This window comes from Centropristis striata, chromosome 15, assembly GCF_030273125.1.
Source record: "Centropristis striata isolate RG_2023a ecotype Rhode Island chromosome 15, C.striata_1.0, whole genome shotgun sequence".
NCBI lineage: Eukaryota > Metazoa > Chordata > Actinopteri > Perciformes > Serranidae > Centropristis > Centropristis striata.
Genome location: NC_081531.1, coordinates 9,070,715 through 9,095,007, shown reverse-complemented (window position 1 = coordinate 9,095,007; position 24,293 = coordinate 9,070,715). Strand labels below are relative to the sequence as shown.

Genomic DNA, 24,293 nt, shown 5'->3' with positions numbered 1-24,293 from the left:
TGGCAGCGGGAGCATACAGGCAGCAAGGTGACAGCAGTGAGAGTTCACCGGAGGTAGACAAAGCGTAAATTAGTCTCAGTGAGTGACAGTAAGAGTTTCAGCGGGTGCTGCAGCAGCTTACCTGCCACCTCCACGATGTCTCCAGGGACGATGTCTCTGGCTTTGATCCTCTGGACAGCCTTGCGGTTCATGCGGTACACCTTTCCCATCTCTGGTTCGTACTCCTTCAGAGCCTCAATGGCATTCTCAGCGTTCCTCTCCTGTGCAGCGAGGTGGGCAAAAGAAAAAGTCATGCCAAGGACAATAAAAGTGTTCAAGCTTTTGTATTACATTGTATTGTTTGGAGGAGAGAAGCTGCTAAAAAACTAAATTAAATAAATCATTCAATGAATGAATGAGTGAATGAATAATCCATTATAATACCAAACGAAATACATAAATAAATCTAGCTTTATGGCAGGATAAATAGAGGGAAATGCAAAAAAGAAAAGTCATGTCAAGGACAATAAAGTGTTCAAGCTCTTGCATTACATTGTATTGTTTGGAGGAGAGAAGCTGCTAAAAAACTAAATTAAATAAATCACGCAATTAATGAATTGCATTAAAATACCAAACAAAATACATAAATAAATACATACGTTTTGGGGGAAATAAATATGTATTAAAATTAATAAAAACATTTTAAAGTTAATAAAAACTACATCCAAAAATATATAAATTAACTTTAAATGTACCAAACACAAGAAAAAAAATAGATAATACAGAAATATCTAGGTTATGGCAGGATAAATAGCAGGGGGAAATGCAAAAATCAATTAGACATAAATGCAAAAAAAAAAAAAATCAATTAAATAACGTTAATAACAAACAAACAGATACATAAATGGTCCAACTGAATAGGAAGTTACATAAATAAAGAAGCAAGTTAAAACAGAAATAGAATGTGATTAGATAAGTTTAGAATAAACTTTATTGTCATTGAACAGAGTAACAAGTACTAGGACAACGAAATGCAGTTTAGCATCTAACCAGAAGTGCAGAGTAGTGAAGTGCAAGGGTATGTACATATGAACAGAGTGTATAAATATAGTGCAGGTATGAATCGAATATGCTATAGGATATATACAGTGAATAAATATGTTATAGAAATATATACAGTAAAGAATGTACAGTATGGCAGCAGTGCAGGTAGATGAACATGCATTGTACACAATAAAAAGTTATTAAATATATAATTAGATAGTGTCAGCAGTACAGTGATATGAGTTATGCATAAAAATACACTATGTATAAATGACATATACAGTCACAATATGGATAGTAATAAATCATAAATATGTCAGATTTCATCAATTTATTAATACATATATTTATCATTTACATTTTTTTTATGTATTCACAAAGTAATTTATTCGTTTTTATTTTTTCAGCTTCCTTCCTCCATGATATAAAGTTACAGTATCCTGAAAAGACATGCAAGACTAACACACTAAAAGAGGAAGAGTGGCTTTTGATAGCTTATTCCTATTAGAATATTTAAACAGCACTGTGAACAGCCATGCTGCTAACACTATGAAGAGTTATCCACTTGTTCCACTGAGTCCTAAACTCAGAGCAAGTGTTGATTGACGCCCCGTCTCTATTTTTGACGCTTGCATAAAAAATTCCTGCTTCCTCTTCAACACAAATGAAGCGAGAGGGCACTTTGCATGAGCTCCCTGGTTTGTTTATGTTTTGACTGACGGCTCCGGTGTCGAGCCTCATCCCATTACAATGTGCAGTTCTAACGTACAGATGTGAGCACATGGGGTCAGTCTGAACAGCCGATACAAACACAGCAAAGGTGAAATCCATGAGTCCTTCAACAGCTGGCGAACAGGATACAATGTTTTGACTTTACGGGCCTGTTAGCCGCTGTAACCATGTGAACACCTTGTGGAAAGAAACAGCGATACTCGTGTGTGTGTGTGTGTGTGTGTGTGTGTGTGTGTGTGTGTGTGTGTGTGTGTGTGTGTGTGTGTGTGTGTACACTTTACACAGAGACACAGGATGAAGAGTGTATCTCACCTGCCAGACCCCGATAACAGCGTTGGCGATGAGGATAAGAAGAATAACAATAGGCTCAACAAAGGCGGTAGTTGTCTCCTCTCCCTCCTCAAACAGAGCCAACACCTAGATGAACATACAACAGTACACAGTACATTAGCAAACATTTTAGACTGAAACTCAATTCCCCAGCTGCCTCCACTATATACATTTTGTTACACACAATAGGGCTGGGCGATATGGCCCTAAAAGAATATCACAGTATTTCAGGGTATTTTTGCGATAACGATATTCTTAACGATATTACAAAATAATGAAAAATATATAGAAAATATGATTTTTTTAGTCTGTATATAAAAAAAATGAAAATCATTCATAAATCTGAAATATAGTGTAAATTGCAAGTCTCAACAGTTGCCAAATACAAACATTTTTTTACTTTTGTCTCTTGAATATTAGCAAATAATTTAAAATGACCATCTATGGCAGAGATGGGCAACTAGAGGCCCGGGGCATGAAATCTTAAAAGTGCAGTGTAAAAATATACAAAATGACTTCTTGCAATTAATGTTGGTCTGCTGTTCTTGCACTGAAAAAAAAAATCACAGTAAGTGGTTATTTTTTATTTGCTTCAAACCTTTTGTATTCCTATTTATACTGTTATACATGCATCTGAGCATGAAATATGTGAAGTTACTGCACTGTAAACATGTTTAAAATTGCAGTTTCATCATATCTGGTTAAGTGCACAGTCCTATATGTGGCCCTGTGGTAGTGTCCATGAAAAATTGTGGCCCCCTCCAGCATTTAAGTTGCCCATCCCTGATCTATGGGGTCCAGGGGCCTGCCCCCTTTGTTTTCATAAAAGCCCAAATTTGGTGCCTCCCACACATTCTACTGAGACTATTCCATCATATACACTGATCTTATCATTGCATATTTCAATTAATAATTGAATAATGTAATTAATGGGAAACTCTTACGTCACTACGTCAAGAAGAAGAAATGTTGCCAATATCACATATTTATTGCTAAAGCTTAACTGGGTAATTTATGGCAGTTCATATGTGTTTTACTGACACATTACTTGCAGTAGTTTTATGACTTCATGAGAAGAGAAGGTTGCTGGGTAAACATGCCTCTTCCTTTCACGCCCTGCACACCTGGAATGAGCTGCAAGGCATATTGACCTTGGAATCTCTTCCCTAACTTAACTTGTTAGAAAATACTTTACAAATAGGTTTACAGAATAAGCTTATTGCTTCAACAAAAGCCATTAATTTCCGCCATTTTTCAGCCTCTGATTCCTGTTGTAGTGTTTTAGTTTGCTTTTTTATTTATTCATTATTTTGGGGGATATTCTTTTCACTGTTTACAGGTTCATCTCAATACATTAGAATACGATATAAAAAAAAAGTCCATTATCAGTAGTTCAAGTATTGAGTCATATAGATGGACATACTTTTCTTTTGTAATATTCAATTTTTTTGAGACAAGGAATTTTAGGTCTTCATTAAATGTAAGCCATAATCATTATAATTAGAATAAATTAAATAAATTAAGACATGAAATGTTTCATTCTGTGTGTAATGGATCTATATAATGTGTTATTTCCACTTTTTGAATTGAATTACTGACATAAATAAACTTTTCTATGATATTCTAATTTATTGAGATGCACCTGTATACTTGGATATGAAACTTTTTATTTGGCTGCCAATCTTGACCAGGACTCACTGAAAGACAATATATTGTATCTCAATATGACCTTCTGGTGAATTAATGAATGAATAAAAAAATAAAAGTACCCCGTCATTGAGTGCATTATGTTTCCATCAGGTTTCGTTTTAATGGATTTTTAGCTAGATGTCTGATCACATGCCTCATAACAAAGCATGTTAAAAATACAGACTGTACAATTAAAATGAATAATAACAACACAAAAGGGCAGGGAACATAATGGTGTTATATAAGTAAATATAAGAATATAAGACAAACAACTTCTGTTGAGGTGACAAAAAAAATAAAAATAAACTGTTCAAAACTTATTTTTCTGCTTTAATTATGTCACCTCTTACTTGTTTTACAGTTTTAATATTTCATAGTTGTTTGTACCATTATCAACACGTTTTCTATTTATTGATTGTTTTTTAATTCTTTAGGATTTTATGTAGGTGGTAGGTGATGTATAAATAAAGATGTTATGCGTTTTTCATGCACTTTTAATAGGAACACTGATAATTTAGTGTGTTTAGTGTTTAAGCTTGATCAATATGTAGATTTTTTCAACTTAAATTAGTATTTTCTGTTTCTATAATGAGTTGAGGTGCTCTACAGCTCTTCCTGTTCCTGCACAAGTACTGTATAGGTGCTGGTTATGAATCCCTGGTATGCAGACTGCAGTAACCCTGTGACCTCCACAGCCCAGAGCAGGTAATAAAGTATAGATGGGAAATGGCCAGGGGGTCGAGGCTCGTCCCTCTGCAGCAAATACAGTTTGAGGCTGCAAACATTTCAGGCTGGAAGTGACTAAAAGCACAGGATGCTGCAGAACGCAGTCACAGCACAAGAAAAGCTTTCTTACATCCAGCAGGACATAGAAAACGCTCTGGGCATTTAAAAAATAAACATTTAAATGATGCAGCTCTAATTAGTCCCATATCTATCTATCTATATATATCTATACACTCAGTAGACTGTGTAACTCATTAACTTCTGCTAGTTCATTCATACTTTAGTCAAACTTATTCAAAATAATTGATGTGTTTAATTTAAAAAAAAATCTGTTAAAATAAAAAAATGTAAAAGAAAAAAATGCTGTTAAAATTACAAGAGCAATAAAAATAAATTAAATCCTGCAGGAACTGAGATCATCAGGGAAATAAAATCAGTGGGATTACACTGGATGAACCGAGCTAATTTTAAACACTGTCATTCTTGCAAAACCCAGTTTTGCAGGATTGTATTTCATAGCACGGTTTAGATCCAGTACACCAAAGCTCTTTGGTTTGGTAGGGAAATCACACACAAATTAACATTTACATAAGGATTTTAGGAGATCGACTTGCTTCTCATCAGAACATGAGGCGTGAGTGGAAAGACACTCTAAGATAAAACAGTCAGGCTGAAATTTGTTCATTACCTGCATGTTAAAAGACAGAGACAAGAATTTGGAACTTTTACAAATATTGAATTAACTCCTAGTCATATTTCACTGTAAAAATAATCATGAAAAAGATCTTTGCCGTTACCATGTCATTAACATCTTTGTCTTGAATCTGAGATGTAATCAATGGGGATGCAAAATACATCTTTCAACCAATCACAATTATTGTGGGTGGTGCAAAAGAAGGTTACACTAGCCTTGTCTGTTCTTTTAAATATTATTTTTTGGTTTTTTGGTGATTTTTTTGTCTTAAAATAGACTAAATAAACATAATCTTTAGAAATTTATAATTTTTTTTCTTTTTTTTTGGAAGTTTTTGGGGTTTGTTGCCCGTAGGCAACATTTGTACCATAACGGCGCACAAGTGAAAAAGAGAGGTTTTTTTTTTTTTTCCAATTTGAACATTATTTATTTAATAACATGTCTAAAAGATTCAGTAGCTTCAACAGGGTACAATACAAAAACATTTTTAATTTAAAACATCATAAAAGGAACTTTTTTAACTGGTTTCTTGTCTGGAGTAGCAATATTTTTTTCCAGATGGAAAAAGGGCCAGGAATTACGTTTTGAGTGATTTTTGTGGCGCAAAATGGCAAAACTGTTTCTTTAGAAAAGTCTTTAAAAAAGGGTTTCAATATGGCCTCCTGGAGGTCATGTGACAAATTAAAACATTGCTCGTGGTTCCCTCTACTCTTCCCTCTTTTTAAAAGTATTTTATCACTCAAAAGCATGCATTGTAGAAATTTTGACAGGCCAAAAATGGGAATGTTCCCTGTGGGCAACACCGTGCCATAGAGGGTTATTTAACGCCTCAAAAACGACCACATAGGTTATTTGTACAGGCAGCAAAATACGACCCATATTTAGACTGTCCTCCACTGCCCTCTAGTGGATGTAATAGTAATGAACGGCAATGATGCAGAGTTTTAGTGGCGGAAATCACGCTCGAGGCGGGTAAAAGTAGTGGTGGATGGGTCGAACAAACGTCCAACTTCCACCCAGGAGAAGCAGGTTCATGTCCAATGTGCAAACAAAAGTAAACGATGTGATTTAAACATAAAGGAACTTCCGCGTCTCATGTTTTGTGCATCACCTTTTATTAGCAACTATGTCACTTCCGGTAGTCTCGTCACCCTCTTCACTACTACACTTCGGGCATTTATGTACATTCATTTACTGTTTACACTCTTTTTTTAACGCCTTTACCAGTTTGGTTTTTTTGCCCTAAACCTAGGTCAGTGGTTAGCCAAAATTCCACAAAAAACTGCAGTCTTTTTTTACAACCCCGAACCGCACAACACTCATATGGGTTGCTTATTTTGGGTCGTTGTGGGTGGTATTGAAGGCCACAGTTGGTTGAAGGCAGGTGTTAGAGATGACAATTAGTGTATGTAAGCTGTTGTTATAGGAAATAAAATACATCTTTAGGAAGTCATAACAGAAAAAAACTCCCACTGCAACACAGACGGACAGACTTCAGAGAGAGAGAGAGAGAGAGAGAGAGAGGAGAGAGAGAGAGAGGAGAGAGAGAGAGAGAGAGAGAGGAGAGAGAGAGGAGAGAGAGAGAGAGAGAGAGAGAGAGAGAGAGAGAGAGAGAGAGAGGAGAGAGAGAGAGAGAGAGAGAGAGAGGAGAGAGAGAGAGAGAGAGAGAGAGGATATAATGTGGATCTACTTTTCCATGATCTGATGGGGCCTCATCAGATGATAAAAGAGTCTATTGTCCCCAGTGTATCGAGCAGCAGAGTGAACGTGGAGCGGGCCTGAGCCGGTCGATAGCTCATCATTCCCCATCATTTCAGACGGTAAATCTCCCCACTGACTGGGCCTCAGATTGGAGGGCAACAATGGCAGTCCACTCAGGCGGAGGACCGGCTCAAAAGACACAATCAGCACACATTCAGAGAGGGGTCTGAATACCTCTAACTGCTACTTTGAGGCTGATTAGTTCCAATGGAGAAATGAGCAGGACTTCTTTTGGGGTTTCAGGAACTCAATGAGGGGATCTGGTGGAAATTTAACTGCTTTCATTGGCAATCTGAGACAAAATTAAGCTCAAAACCAATGTTGGGTTTTGAAATCAAAGCTTCATTACCAAAATAAACCTCTCCTTAACAGCGTTCTTCACACCCCGCATGCATAACTGAACGCTGAGGACACATGCCGACAGATGGCCCATTATATCTGAATGTTTTCCAGAGTTTTGGAACATCGCACGGTGCTCAGCGAAATGGAAAAAACAAAAATGTATTCATATCTAATCAGTCAAAGAAAAAAAAAAAAAACACTCTTAAAGGTCATCTATTGAAAAAATGTACTGTAAACAAAAGAGGCTTGAAATCCAATTCAGTTGTCACTTGACTTTATAAGTCCCTTCTGTGCTCTCTACCAACACTAAATCTACTTCACGGAGTGACGTGGAAAACCAAATAAAAGATCAGGCCTCTTTTCTTCCTTCAACTCAAGGGAGGAAGTGCACTGATTGTTTGGCTTTCTGTGTGGCTCTGCTCTATTAACCCCTGAGCAAGGAGTGGGCTGACCTGCTGGTACCTTCAGCAACATGAAAAATAGATCAATTATGAAAGGAAGTAATGAAATGGTTTGATAAATTGAGGTTAATGATGCAGCTCACTGGATGGTTTGTGAATTCCCCACTGCTGTAAATGTGATGTGGTGAGTATTATAAAGTAGCCTAACGTGACCACGTGTGTGTTCTGATAATGAGCTTCACTCGTGTGTCATGCAAAGGAGGCAGGAGAATCTAATCAACTTTGTTTGAATATATTCAAAATATCAGTCAAATGAGTCCCAGGCTGAACTTTCACTCCAGTTCACTCTGCTTCAGCCACTCCCTGATCGTACTGGTGATGTACCAAAACAATGAACAAGTACTAAATTTAGTTTTGACTTTAAACTAACAACCTAACCAAAAAAAAAACATATCAGTGGTATAAATTGCCAAAATTACCCCATTTATCATAGCCAGAAACTGTTAAAACGGAGATTGAGGGATTTTCATATTTCTGACTTTTGTTGAATGAATTGTGACAATTTCTACTGTCAGGAAAAAATAAGCAAATCCAAGCTTAAAATAGTGATATTTCATCAAAATCGCCTCGTAACTTCAGCCGAGGAGGTTTTGGTTTTGTTGTGGTTGGTTTGATTGTTTGTTTCTCAGAAGGAATACGGAAAAACATTGGCCCAATTTCTTGTAAGAAGGGAGTAGCATGGACCAAGGAAAAACGCATTCAAGATAGAGCTTGGTGCTGCATTCATGTGGTGTTGGAATAATCGTTAAAAAGAGTTTCTGAATGGGGAAATTCATTTAAACACCCCATAAGTCGGAAAGTTAATATTGCAAGATGGCTTGGTGGAGGTCTACACTCTCTGAGAGCCCTCGTAGTTCTACATCTCATTTAAGATTTTGCCAAAAATAAACCATTTTCACTAACCACATCCTGAAAAAAAAACATCAAACTCTTTGCTTCTCAGCGCAACCGGGACGCCATGAATGACCCAGCTGATACCAACAGTCACATGGCAAAATGTTGTGAAAAATACACTGAACTGCAAACCTCTCTTGCATTGTGTTTTGCTTATTTGACTGATTTTGGCCATTAGAACTGTTATACTGCAAAAAAAGACATGTTTGAGTTTTTTCCCTACTTCAAGCCATGATTGTGCAGTTTCCACAGAGGTGCAGGACTTACTCACCACAGTGAATACAATATGTAAGGAGCAAAAAGCACACTGAAACAGCTTGGGGTTCAGAGGGTTAAAAGGTTATAGGGGACCATAGGAATATCAACAGACAAGCAAAAGCTGCTCTGCAGTGTAATACTGTGCATTTTGAGTCAAATCTGGTCACAAGGAACCTCCTTTAGTTACTGAGCTGAAAGCACTCCAGGCAGCGATGACATTGTAAAGCATTAGGGTCTGTGCAGCAGTGGAACAGGGGCTGTGTTCCACTATAAACAACCTTTTTAAGTCTGATTTACATGAGGAAAAATGAGCCCACACTCCAAAGTCCTGCAGTTACAGCCCACGCCTGCTCTCCAAGCCTCTCTCTAACACGACAACAGAGAGAAGATATATTGTGTCATATACATTTTTAGAGCCATTTTCCTTCTTTCAGAAATAGCAACAGCAATTCCATCCTGAGACACCGGGGACGTGCTGTAATAGATGAAAAAAAAGCTATTATGCAGCCAGGATTCCCCCACTCCACCCCGCTCCGACCTTCACCACCCTCAGACTGTAACCAGGGTCGCAGTTTGAGGCGCTGCAGCAGAGAGTTTTGATTGATGGTTTATTTTCCAGTTCAGCAGAAGTGCTCTGCCTGTTTCCCCTCAGTGAAACCATATCAACACTGGGTGGAAAAGCCTGAAATACACACGTTTCCACATGAAAATAGACCACAAAGTAGGTTGAGCAGTGTTCTAACAGGGGAATTAAGCTGCCTAAAGCTAATGGAGCAAGACTATTAGGTGGCAATTTCCTGGCAAATGCCCAATTTGGGTCTGAAATCCCACAGGAGGACATCTGAGAATCCAGATCAGGAAATAATAAGATAAAGGCCACTGGCATTTTAAAGTGGTACTGCACACTTTAATGTGTTTTTTTAATTGTTACGGTCATGAAACACGTCTGTGCTGCTGTTAATATTGACAATTCTTATCAAATGTATAAAAATTGCTATTTTTATGTTTTCAAGCTAGCTGAAGGCCCCTTCTAGTGTTTAAAAGCTGCACTAAACCTTCCAAGTCAATGCCGACATAAACTAGGTTTCCATCCAAATGTATGTCAAATTTTAAGTGAATTTCGAGAAAATCGCTAAAAAGAAGAAAAAAAAGTGAATGCTTAATTCCATAGACTACCGTTATAAATATTATTGTTGAGGTAATCAGCAGGTGGTGCCAATTCTCCAGTTGGCAACCATTGTACACCATGACAAAAGGACAAGGACGCAATATTTTTTTGCAATATTTCAAGACTTTTTTTTTACATTCTCAGCTCAGGTTTTTTTATGCACAAATTAAAAATATACATGAAAACAGGTGGATGTGAATGCATCCATGGAGTCGACTGGTTGGGATCAATGATGGACGGCCTGAGAGCTCCCCATAAGTGGGGCCAAAAAATCTTGATTGCCCCCTAGTGGCTGGTTGCAGCCTAGGTCATTAACCCTGCCCTCTCCATGTAAGCGTATAGAACGTTAGCCAAACTAAAAACTCAAAGTACATTTCATAATTTTTTTTCCTCAAGGTAGTTTCCGTCATGAGTTTGGTTGCTATAAAACGGGGATGTTACGTCATGATTGACTTCCTGTATTGTGCTCTGATTTGGGTCATCAGCTCCAAGTGATGTCACCAGTGCAAGATGGCAGCTCCCATTTCTACGATATTTTGGCTTCATTTTCTTACAGTGGGGGGAAAAATATTTGCCGTCCATCTATCTATAAAAGCAAGAAGCTTCTGTGTGTGTGTGTGTTTCGATGTGTGTCTAGGGCATATCTCACTGACCGTTGATTTCGTATGTGGCTTGTGCATGGCACGAAGGTGTGCATCCTCGATTTTGAAGATTTTTGAACTCATTTTTCAAAAATATCATTATTTACGTAGGACATGTCGTGGCATTGCACTGTTTCCGATCGGACGCCTTTTAGGGGAGCTCCGCCCCATTGTGTGATAGGCCTACACCTGGTCAGTAACACAATTCACTCTGGATTTACACCCTGACTCATCTCATCTGTAAGTCTATTTAGCCTACCTATCTTTAGGAGTTTTAAAGTGCGCTACAAGGTTCGATTTTCCAATAATATTCAAATAGTTTCCAACGAATATCAATATTCAATGTGTATGTGCTGGATGGTGTGGTACCTTATTAAAAGTAAGTGATTTATGGAGTTGCAGACGTTGTAGTGGTCTGCATGTAATGTGCAAATTATGTTATTCGTGATTAGCATGCTAAGCAGAGATTTAGCTTTATTCACTTCTTATGTTGCATTACTATGTAATTCAGGGATGACATTCATGTTGCTTAGCATAATACCCATAATCATTTGATATGAGATACTTACATGCAATATACTATACGAATACATACTTCCTATGGGCACTGCACTAGTTATAAAAATAGAAAATCTTAACAGCCTCACACCTGCCACACCCTCCATCTCTTTTTACCATTTTTGAAAATGACTTGGGGTTGCAGTTACACTTTAATTAGCTGAGTCGTACTTACAAAGGAGACACAGGCAGCTAGCAGCAGGATCCTGACCAGGAGGTCTTCAAACTGCTCCACCACCAGCTCCCACAGGGACTTTCCTGAAATATGCATGGACAAACACACGTCATACACCTTCATGCATCACTCAGTTTAGAGCTTGGGGCTTCCATTGACTGCAAGGACTAAAAGTTTGTGCTTATGCTTAAGGGTGGAAAGAATCTGTAAGAAGTATTGACATTAGCTTCTTAGTAGTAACAAACAGTTTTAAAGACAGACAATCCCAGTGTTTACAGAGGAGTAGTGGTGTGTGTGTGTCTATTGGTGGAAAGCTGCAGCAGTGTACACTCCCAAAGTTCAGTATACATAAAAGATCCTGGCTGTAGACACTTAATCAGATAGTAAAGGGAGGAGGATCACAGCGCTGGAAAAATCAATATTTACCTTCTTCAGCTGGGAGCTCTGTGGATGTCACACCACGGCGGTTGTAAAGGAATCGAATTGGCGGGGCCGGAGAGAGTGGAGAGGGTGGAGGAGAGAGACAAAGAGACGTTAATACATTTGATTAACTGACATTGAGATGCATGCACACGTACAAATGAGCCTGAAGAATCGTTGTGCTTGGTTATGATGAGAAAATGCTCAATGCAGGACGGCAGAACAGCAACACTGTTGGATTATTATCTACTGCTGTATTATTACCGATTGAATAACCAGCAGGATATACAACAGAGACAAATTATCCTTTATGGATTCTGTTTTAAATTCCACCTTCAGTAACTTTAGTAGCTTCAGGCCTACAGTATCAACTCAGCTGCATAATGACTCTCAGAACACACTGTCAACAGAGGCTGGAAGAACAAAAAGCTCCATAAAGACCCGTGAGGCGAGTTTGTGATTTGTGATATTGGGCTATATAAATAAAACTGACTTCATAAGACCTAACCAAGGCCTTAGATACCAGTCTGACTGCTCATCTTCTGCTCTTGAAAAGGTTAACTGGAATCACTGATGCTCTGTAAATCGTTTCAAATCACCTCTTAGATGGGACTTGACATGAAGAGATGGAGTGTTCTCAGTTCTGTTGTGTCAGATCGTACGTCTTTGGAATACAAATTTCATTGTAAGCTTTTATAAATGTTTTAGTGCTGCAACAGGTGGTTATTTTTTATTGTTGATTCATCTTTACAATGTTTTCTCAATTTGTATGTATTTCAGTAACCATTTCGCCATTCGCTGCAAGACATTTACTTTGATATCATTGAAGACAACAAAAAATAGAAAATAATCACATTTTAGAGACTGGAAGCTGGATTTTTTCAGTTTTGTACAAACTATAGAAAAAAAACAATCCTTGATCATCGCAGTTAATAGACTACTGTAATTGTTTTAAAAAATAAGTCTTCAAGGGTCCTATATTACTCAGTTGATTATAAATTGGATAAGTTTTATTAATACAAGATAAACTTTATTGATCCCACATGGTAAAAAAAAGTCACTTGTGAAGGCAGCTCAACTCAAATAGGTTGAAAATAAGTGATTGAGTAAAATGCAAAATAAATTATAAATAACTAAAATGTAATATAATAAACAAATAAATAAAACACTGAGCTCATACTTCAAAGTCCTGTAGCTCAAGTAAAAAAACAGAAAAAAGTGATAAAAAGAAAACAAGACGAAAATACAAATAAAATTAATTCAAATAGCTGAATAGACTATATACATTTTTCAGTTAAAAATATATTTCCATGATGGATAATTTCACAGGGTCGAAATAAATTTGTGTGTGGCAACAGTATTTTTTTCTCAAAAGAAAAAAATATATAAAAACAATTATATATATAAAATTATATAGGTATTTAGCTAAAGCAGAATTGGGAACAATCTACATAATTGTTGAAGTTAAATAACAAGTAAAACGGATTCAGTGGTTCCAGCTTTATAAACATTTACAATGTGCAGATTTTTTCATTGTAAATGTAATTTCTTGCAGATTGTATCGTTAGTCGGGCAAAACAACAAACCTCAGTATCTGGGAGCTTGTGATTGGTATTTCTTTAAAATTCTGAACCAATGTTTCCATTAATTGAGAAAAGATAATAATTGAAAGATAAGAAATGTAAAATAATCAGTAGCTGGAGCCCTATCTGAAATGACTTTTTGAATAAAGCTAACTTTTCTTTTCCTCCGTCAACATTGTGGTGATGTCACCGACTTCCACGTAGCGGCCTCAGCCTCTAAACTGTTGCCGTTTATTTCTCAGTCTCCTTTTTTTTGCATCAGTATGTGGGTAACCTCCCACAAAAATGAACCCAAGATTCAAAAGACGTTGCTCTTTCCTTTCACATCATCTTGTCATTTTTCATCTGTTCTGAGAAGAAAAGCTGGATTTCTTTGGCATTCTGAGGCGAGCGGAGCATCTTATCTGATTTGATTAGCCGAACACAACAGCCACCCCACACATGAGTCACCGGTGAGAGTAGAAAACACATCAGTCATATTCTAAAACCATTCCAATTGACAAGTACTGTTGATCAGTGTCATCACAATGAGACACAGACGTGCTTAGTCACCGCGTTTGTCAGGTCCATCACATCTCAACAACGTGACGGATGCTAACGTACATCTGATCGGCACATTTTCTGCATTTGTCTGCCATCAAATTGTCTTTACGGGAAAGAGGGTTCTGTCCTTGGAGCAGTGGAAACCTCGTGCTCCTCTGCATGTTTTGACCAGACGGCGCTACACGAGTCTCAAACGTGACCCTGTGGAGAGAGCAGCTGGAAAGAGGAAGGGCCATGACGAGAGCCCGCAGCCTCCTTCCAAAAACAAAAACCCGCGCAGCCGCTCGCATTACACACAGCACTGGCGGAAAGAGAAATTATTTCACATCATGACTCGTTCCACGGCTCCAAAGCGTGCTTTTTTCGGCGGTCAGGAGAGTAAAAGGAGTCTGGGAATGACGCCAACGGAGATGAAGAAGTCGTTTGATAATTTCAGGTGGAACAACTTTCTTAATTTGGCTTGTAATAAAACCAGAGGGAGCGAAACAGTCTGAGGCATTACAGACAAGCTATTAAAGAACAGAGAAGTGCTTAAATAGGCATTAAAACCCTGAACTTTGATTTTAAAATCCCTCCAATCAGTGGTGGAAAGTAACTAAATACATTAACTCTGATATGGCAAAGAACACAAATTTGCAGTTTGTTAGTTAGTACTTTCACTACACTACATGTAGGACGTAAATATTTTACTGTCTGACAGCTTTAGTTAGTTTTCAAATTAATATTTTACATAAAAAAGCAGTTTTTCCTAATGCAGTACAAATTATTTTTTTCGGTTGTATTTTGATATTTCTGCATACTGGGGTCCATAAACAATGGCATAAATTGGGTTTCACTGGAAAGTTGAGACTTCTGTTGATTCAATGAGACCAATTTTATTCATATCTGATAATTCATGGTAGTAAGTCCATCTTTTAAAATTTGGCCTTGCTGTATAAAAATGACCTGTTGTGACCTTTAGGATAATTTTACAGCCACAAACTAGAGACCTAGAGCATTCAAGGGTACATAACTTTTGGTACTAAGGGGGTTTCTCAGCATACCAATTGACAGCTTGGATTTTTTTCTACGGTGTTTCTCAAGGTCTCAGTGTCTTTGGTCGCTTTCACAACCCAAGTCCGCACGCCCGCCGATAGGAGGGGACAAACGGGTCTGCTGTCCCGGGCCCAGGGTAGGGGGGGGCCCAGAACTGGGCCCTCATTAAATTATGGAATGATTAAAAAAATAAAATGAAATAGGCCTATTTGTGGAAAAAATATGTAATATTTATTTGAGTTAAAAGCTTTTTATTTGTTTTCTTCCTAATTGTCCTTGAACTAGTGGTCATTCTGCAATGGCAAATTAGCTTTAGCTCAGTGGTAGCCTACAGAGTGAAACTGAATGACACAAATGTCATCTTTATGCTTTTATCTGTTTATATCTCACAAAATGCAGGTAGCCCACAATCCACTGCGTTTTGGTTCATTTCCTTTAATTGGGTCAGATTCTGGTCGGATTACGTTCACAGTGCAATAAAACCAGACTAGGGTCCGTTTGGAAACAGACCGAGACCCTCTTGGACTGGTTGTTTTGGTCCGCACCAGAGAACAATCGGATTGTTCACGAGCAACCAAACGAACCGTAACAAGGATTTAACCGCACCAGAGTTCGATTAAAACGGACTAAACTTTGGCTTGTGAAACCGCTAGCGGCTATATGTTTTGCACTGAGGTGATACTTGAGGCTCGATGTGGTGCGGTGATATGTGAATTCCTTGTTGCATAGCAACACAACCATGCTCTTATCGACGCTTCCATCCGTTGGTTTTTAGTAACTAAATGTCCCATCATCCACGGGGCCAACCAAAGCGTCTCATCAGCTTCTTCCTTCATGTTCACTGTGGTTTGTTGTTGTCTGAACTCATGAACGCTAATTGGTGCTCCAGTATAATCGATCCGCCTGAAACTCATCCAGTGAGAAACGTTCCGCGGTGCAAAAATAAGTGCGATTAAAATGCATCAATTTTTTTAACACGTTAATTTTTGTGTAATTAATTCATCTTAATTTACATGTTAAAGTCCCGGCCCTAATTAAGATATTTTTTTTTTTACAGATTCATGACTAGAACAACTTGACAGACAGGTCTGAGCTGTTTATGATCGGCTGAATATTAGTTGTTTTGCATTTTAAACGACGGCCTTCTGGAGCCACTGATCTGTGTGCAGAGGACGACCTCTCTCCGTCAAGGACCATCCTCAGCCGCCGTAATAATAGCTGATGAGTCATTGTGAAAAGCTTTTCAAACTTGCTGTCTGGAGGGTTTTCAGAGTTCAGGTTGGACACGGTTGAACTCACGGGGGACTTTTGGCTGCACTCTGCCAGCTGCAGCAGCAGAAATGTGGAGAAGTGGGTTCTGCTGTTTTCCATGCTCCACCAGTCTGACATAAGCCTGTTTCCCCATTACTGTGCCTCCCTGGTTGTATAATGTTTTTATGGCAGACAGGCTGGCTGCGACTCCAGTGCTGGAGACAAAGATGGACTGAGTGAAAGGACAAGACAGACGAAGGGGGAAAAAGAGAGAGAGCGCGGAGGAGGGAAGGAAAAAGAGAGACAGAGAGGGAGGGAGGGAGGGAGGGAAAGGGCTGGAGGTGTTGAACGGGGTTCCCCGGCTTCCCTCTGCCAAGGATTCCCTCACAGTCATCTGGGCTGTGTCAACCCGAGGCTTGCCCAGGCACATTCCTGAATACTGACTTCACCTCTCCCTCTCTCTCCGTGTCCCCACAGCACCTCCCCGGCCCTCCTCCCTCCCTCCCTCCCTCCTGACCCAGACAATGAATAAAAGAGCTTGTTTACTTGCAGCAGAAAAGCGAGCAGCGCGGAGCAGAGGGGAGACACTTCCTGGAGACAGTTGCCAACAACAGCAGGGAGCTGGTTTCTGTGTCCAGAGAGTCAGGAAGGAAGAAAAGCAGGAAACTGGCCATCTATCTCTCTGCACCGCAAACTGATAAAAGACGCTTTCACTGCGAGCTCCTCTTACTCCTCTAATGAGTCCATTAGATTATTATTAGGCCCCCCGGCAAACATCACATCTGAGCGTGGCCAACAGTCAGAGTTCAGGCCCCTCATGTGTAAACTACAAACATGAGAAAGTTTTTAGTAGTTACCATGGCAACTTTGGCTCATGAAGGCGCCTTGAACACCAGTGATTCATGAGGTAATGTGCCAGTGTCTGTCAAAAGTTACAAAGAATAACTGTAGTCAACATGGCCTTGATGCAGCACATTCTGATGCTAACAGGCTCATTTGTAGCCTCCGTAGGCTAACACACAGTTAGCATGAGTGGAGGCATGCAGGCAAGCCTCCAGATAAACAGCTAGCAGCCGGCTGGTTAACCTCTTAAAGTGGAACACCAGCTAAAGAAAGATTTCCAATATGTTATTTTCATGGACTTGGAAAGCTCAATACATATTTGTGAAATATTCTCTCTCAAAGCCAGAAATCACAGAATCCAATCCACTTTATTTATAAAGCACAATTTTAGCAAATTCAAGGTTTCCAAAGTGCTGCACAACAATAAATAGATAACACAATACAAAGGGATAAAGTAAACAATAGAAGAGTAAAATGCAATAAGATATAATAAATTAAAATAGAATAAAATAAATAAAATGTACTGCACTAAATAAAATATGCATGTATACAAAAAACTAAAACTAAACTAAAACATCTTGAACAACTGGCGGTGGTAAAAAATGGCTTATATTCTCAAACGTGTGATGTCATAGTACGAAGCTGCTCCACAGACAATGAATGTGAGACTGATTTTGTGAACCTACATGGTGTTTTTTCCTTTTTCTTTGTTTTCCTACATGAACTTTCTGCAGTATTCTCAGTTGTGAAACAGAAAATATACCCATACACCCAGAACCTTCCACTGGCTGCTCTCATAGTCATCTGTAACATCTTTCCCACTCATTGTTCATGGAGCAGAGTTTTTACACTGTAGTTTTTGGATTCTGGAGAGACTTCTTCATGTTTGCTCATATTTTTGGAGGTCCTATAAAGTAGGAATAACGTATGAATTTTGAAAACAGGGGTAGTTCCCCTTTAAAAGGATGGAACCGGAAAAAAAAACAAAAAAACAACAACCTCTGGTTTCTAAAATTGTGCTTGTTTGGGATATGGTTTGGGATATAAAATACAACCCAGACTACATCAGCTAAAACATGGCTCAAAAAAGTTATTTTTGTCCAACCCTAACTAGCTGGCAGGCAGGTGGGATTAAAGGTTAAGTGTGAGCAGGGTGCCCTGAGTAGGGTGGGTGCTCGGAGGTACAGTAGTTAGACTTGTGCTGCTTCAGTAAGCGGCCCCAGCTCCAGGATCCCACTCCATACACTAACCATGAGAATGTAAAACAGGCCTATAAATAGCCTGATGGTAACCCCTAATGACACAGTCTACTATAGCTTCCTATATCCACTCACTCCCCTAATGTATTCTCCCACCGGAAAAGGTCTGAATGCATTAACCATATCAAATGTGAATTATAAATGTACCTCACTCTACTCCCTAACCTTATTATCTCTGCTACACAGAGGGCATCACAGGTAACTGCAGGAGAGCCGTCTGCAGCCTGACAAAGTCAATGTTTCCTCCATTTACACAAATGTCAATGGAGGGCTTCCCTTCTCAGAGGAAGTCATATGCATCCATGTCAAGTGGTTGTGTGTCAGCAGCTATCGTTGGGAGCCCCGCTGACCTCTGAACAGCCACCCTGAGGATCAGAGCGTCAGCAGAGGAGGGAGTCACTAATCACTCCTCTGCAGCATAACAACATGCAGCTTCTCTGCAGTCTTTATAGGCCCGGAAACCTCTTAATTCAATTAAAGAGATTAAGATTAAAGCAGCTGCTTTAAAACACACCGATCAAAAAAAAGAACACTGACAGTTTATAGCCATGCTCTGTGAGGCTTCGAGATAAACACTAACACGTGCACGCAAACGTGCTTAAAATGACAATGTTAACATATTAAGTATGTTTCCCATGTTCCCCATATCTATTTACTAAATTTAACAACAGTGTTTCAGTAAAACTACAACAACTTAAAAACCTCATGGTGGCACTGAAGGAAAACGTCACAAATGAGGGATACATCCTCTGGGGACCATGAATGTTCATGCAAAATTGTGTACCAATCCATCCAATGTAGTCTAAAATATTTCACAGGATAACAGAAAATGATCAGTTGGCACTGAAAGAGGAGTCAGGAGCAGTATCCCAATGTCAAGGAAGGATCCTCAAATGGCTGAATTTGAAGGAAACTACGTCATCAACATACGCTCAAGGACTGTCCCAATGTCCAGGATCCTCCAGAGGACAGAGTCCTTCTTTTGCACAAATTCCAAGGATGCATGTGTGTATCGTCTGTGCGCTGCACGTACTCATAAAGCCTTGCGCATACCAGTCTACCAGGAGATTTAAACATGGTGCGCAAAGAAACAGCGACGCCGGCGGCGCAATATCCACTTAAATATACAAGTATTTTCAGTTTACACTGAATGTTTGCCATCACATAACTTACAAAACTTGTGTTCAAAGTCAAGCAAAACATATGCACAAACAAATGACAGTATATTTAGCTGAAAGATAATAAACATCATCTTGATACATTGTCAGTTAAGTTAATTGACAAGAAAATACTTTATAAATGCTGCATAAAAGATTTTGCCATTAAATATTACAGTATAATTTTTAGAGTTTAGGTGTTTATTACATTTAACAGTGAGAAAATGTATTTTTTACAAAAAATAAATGCAAAAATTACAGTGATTGCTTGTATATATATTACAGTATATTTTTTACAAACATGGTGCCAGTGTATTATTTTACAGTGAAGTAATGTGTATATATATTATTAGGAGGAATAATTAAAGTGCTCATTTTATTAATTAAATAAATATTTCTGTGCCTTTGATTGACTCGTTGTTGCACTTTTATTTCCTTTGTTGCATTTGGTGCCACTTACAACAGTTTGACAGTATTTTTTGGTCTATTCCACTGAATTAAACGTATTTAATACATTTTTTTTTAAAAAGATGGTCTATTTTTTAAGATGTCTTTATTATATCTTAATTTTTTATATTGCTTATTGTTTGTAAATGTCATTTTCATGGGTCTTTTTAATGTGCTTTATAATAAGGCTGTTTTGCCTACAGAGTTTAAGTTCTTTGTTACTAATTTTGTAATACCAAGCAAACTTCTTAAAAATGGAATTGCATAAGTGAATTTTTTTTTAAAGCCACAGTAGATTTTCTCATTTCACTGCAACAGACTAACCCTGCAGTTACATTTTCCCAACTAACATTAAGCAAATGTTTAAAAGCTGCTGACACATCCAGACTCCCAGGCTGAGAGCACTTTGACTTTAATATAGTGTTGCATACTCTGGAGAAAGAAAGGGAATAATAGTTTCATTTCAGCGTGAGGCAAAGAATTACATAACCGTGCACAGGGGGGAAATCCACCAGTGGAGAGGAACGATGAGGCGTCCTGCTCAACACAATTATTTTAGCTGCTATGTTTGATTAACTGATCAACCTGTAATTGCCTCCATGCTGGGGACACACACAGGAAACACCATCAGCTGTCAAAGCTGCACACCGATAAGGTTTTTTCTCTGAAAGACTGTCGTGTCAGAAAAGTAGAATTAGTTTCAAAGTGGAGATTTTATCCTTTCTCGCCAATTAAGACGGAACACGACAGGAGATTCAGCTCAATGGCTCCTGCAGCTGCCCATTGGCTGGAGTGTCTCTGACGTCATCGAGCTGTGGTTAGGGAAAAAGAGACTGGATTTTTCCTGGTGATGTTGCACAGGAAAGTGCATGCTGAAATTAAACTATCACTCTCATGTTTGTCCTGTGAGAGTATCTAAGACCCACCTAAGATCTACCTGTGCATGTACATACAGTCATGGAAAAAATTATTAGATAATTTTTTCTTTAATTTCTTGTTCATAATAATGTGTGGTACAACTAAAAGGTACATTTCTAGCCAATTTCCATTGTTTTCTTGATAATAACTAAAATCATTATTAAGAAAAACATGGAAAATGTCTAGATATCGGCTCAGAAATTAAACTCTTATGAGCTATTTTTGTTGTTATTATTATATTTGTCCAAATAAATGCACCTTTAGTTGTACCAGGCATTAAAATTTACAAGAAATTAGAGAAAACAAGGGTGGTCTCACAATGTTTTCCATGACTGTATATTACTAGTTGGATATTTTTAGGACAAATCATATCTTACTGGAAGGACTGTTTTCAGTTACTTAATCTTGATGTCAACACATTTCGGTCAATCTGATTAGGAAATTCAATTGGCCACAAACACTGCAGACTGTAGACTCTCTGAGTCGTGACTACCAAAGATAAGACATCTATGTTTATGCATTTGCTGCACACATCTGGTCTCTAACTGTTGCACATTAGACTCAGCTTTAAATAGACGCATTTCAAAACACAACAAATGAACCACATTTGCTCCACATTTTAGCAGTCACAGTTGGTTCTGCTGGCGAGTTGCAGAGGAAAAAGGAAAAGGGCCTGTCAACAGAGCAGGACATGCATGAGGTGATTAGCACAAAGCTCATATCTCATCAGGGCTTGAAGCTTCCTCTTTAAGGTCACAGCTGTGCGAAGAACCATTTTTTGAACATCCCAACAGGCTGGAGAGGAGCATGGCACCACCCAGTAGCCAATTGGAGACGCTGAATGCTGTGAAAAATAGTCAGCAATCCCCCGAACAGCAGCCCGAAATATCTGTGTTAACACCATGCTATATATAGGGTTTATTCTAGGTTTAGAAACCAGAGCGCCACTTTTATCCAATCAAATGCCTGGTACAGTACAACTTTAGCCATCTGAGCCCTGCAGCAATGGAGGCCATTCAAACTAGTAAAAAATTCAAACTGTGGAATTATTTTTGAAACGGTTGAAAATAAATAAATAACACATACACCCACTAACACAAAATGTATATGTCAGTGTAAAAAATGGTGCGACTTTCAAAACCTACACTTTAACATCCCCATATAGGATTAAAAACCTCCTTGATGTGCCAAAATTATATTAAAGTATAAGTCCCATGAAAAGACCAAAACATACAGTGAATCCCACTGACAAGTCTGTGAAGCCAAAGCCTGATATATCTTATTTCTCTGTGCCATACTGCAACACTGTTGCACTGGGTAACATGTTCCATTATCACAACAAACCTGGGCAGTGTTGTTTATTTTTAAATTATTCCATATACACTGTGGAATAACTGTAAATACTCACTAGAGCACCAAATCTGCAGCAGTGAATAAGTGCACCATTTACTGCTGTTTGAATAATGTTTGCTAAAAAACTAAAGTCCCCAGCTGTTTAATGAAATTATTTACCCTTTAAAAAGAACGAAAAAACTAGCAATTATTCCCCGGCTGCAATGACAGTGCAGAGACGCAGAGAGCACGGATGCAGAAGGCTGATGTATTAGAACACCCTGGACTTTTTCAGGAGGGGGGTCTTAAAGAGTCAGGTGCTAAAACGGAGCGTTTCAGATAGAGGGGAAATACAGGAATATTTAGACACATAGCATGAGAAAAATTATGTATTTTTTGAACATTAAAGCATGTAATCATGTTTTATTAGAAAAGCAAAATACAAGTATGAAGCTAAAAATGAGCAGAATATGTCTCCTTTAAATCTTGATTTTCAGTTAACCGATAAGCAAGGGATTAGAAAAATACATAACACATAATTTCTGTGAAAAGTATAAAGTTGAATTCATAAGTAAAACACCCTAGCTAATATCACAAAACATTAATTAGATATTGCTGCAGATTTGTCTACTTTGGCTACAGTTACACTATGATTAAGCATGAACTATTATTCAATAATTGTGCAAAAGCCACAGTTTAAAATAATGTGTTGGGGTTTTTGTTTTGTTTTTAAGCATGTAAACATGTTCTGGTAGAAGTCTACATAATTCACATAATCACATAATTCTGCTGAAAATTAGCAGAATATACTCTTTTTAAAGTCCCAATTAAATTTAATGAGTTCATTTGCAAAAACAGAAAAAAGCAATTCTTGAAATGAATAAACCAACACCAGCTTGAGGCATAAATAAGTAAATAAACATCATTTAGAAATCTGTGTTTCTGTGAATTCTTTTTTTCCCCCAATCATTTTAAAACATTTAAATGGTGTATTGTTCTGTGAAACAAGGACTTACATCATAAAGTAAAAATAAGAAAAATTTGTAAAAAAAAAAATGTATACAAAATTTAGGGCTGGGCAATATGGACCAGAGTCATATCCCGATATATTTAGGCAGAATATCGATATACGATATATATCCTGATATTTTATCACAAAGTTAGAGCAAATGTTCAGTCAAAGTCAAATATGACATGTCACAAGTAGTTTTATTGAAACGTTTTATTTAAGAGAAGATACATACTATATAACAGGAGTACCTTTTAAAAAATCAAAGCTCCATAAAGTGCACATTTAAATAAAAAACTCTTAAATAAAAATAGCCTATGAAATAAAAAAGGCCAATCTTTTTCTGAAATAAATATATTTATATGAGAAAAGAATAAAGAACATTACAAAATAACTAAATATGACAAACCCTAGAAAGGGCAGCATTTATATATAAAGACAGAAAAAAAAATGAACTATATCAATATATGCAATATGGTCCAATTCCATATCACATTTAAAAAATATATTGATATATCGATGTATATCGCCCAGCCCTAACAAGACTACAATCAAACAAATATTTGCCATTTTGTAAAGTAACATTTAAAAAAATATCTTAAAATTACACCTTAAGTAAATAATGTTCACATCTGTTTGGATGATTTCCGTCTCAGTGAGGACAGGTGTATACGTCACATCCAAACACGTGGCTTTTTTCTTGTTATTTCTCCAGACACTTAAGACGACGCAACTTCTTTCCACACAGCTCATCATACTATACACACAGCTCACTTCCCTCTAAATGCTTTGGAGACTTCACTTCAAGGTATGCCCTGAGGTCAGACGCATACTGTACAGCATATGCCCAGTGTACACACAGGCCACTCAGGAAACACAAACACCTTTAGTACACTACACATGTCCTCAGTGGGACGGCTGTCATGTAGCGGAGCGTTCGCGGCAGCAGACGGCGGCAGCATGTTAGAGCCCGGTGACTCAACATCACCTCGCCATTGGAGCATGATGGTGACTGACAGATGCAGAAGTGGGAGGGAAGAAGTA

The 24,293-nt window shown here is 38.0% G+C and overlaps 1 protein-coding gene across 2 annotated transcripts in view; it reads right to left on the bottom strand.

Moving 5' to 3' along the window:
- Nucleotides 1–24,293, bottom strand: part of atp2a3 (ATPase sarcoplasmic/endoplasmic reticulum Ca2+ transporting 3) — a 71,153-nt gene that overhangs the window by 39,147 nt on the left and 7,713 nt on the right. For both annotated transcript variants that reach the window (XM_059351486.1, XM_059351485.1), the window contains exons 2-5: nt 11,879–11,896; nt 11,453–11,535; nt 2,068–2,172; nt 122–260 (exon numbers count right to left, since the gene is read on the bottom strand). In XM_059351486.1, the coding sequence (XP_059207469.1) occupies nt 122–260; nt 2,068–2,172; nt 11,453–11,535; nt 11,879–11,896 (345 nt within the window). The remainder of the gene's footprint in view (nt 1–121; nt 261–2,067; nt 2,173–11,452; nt 11,536–11,878; nt 11,897–24,293) is intronic.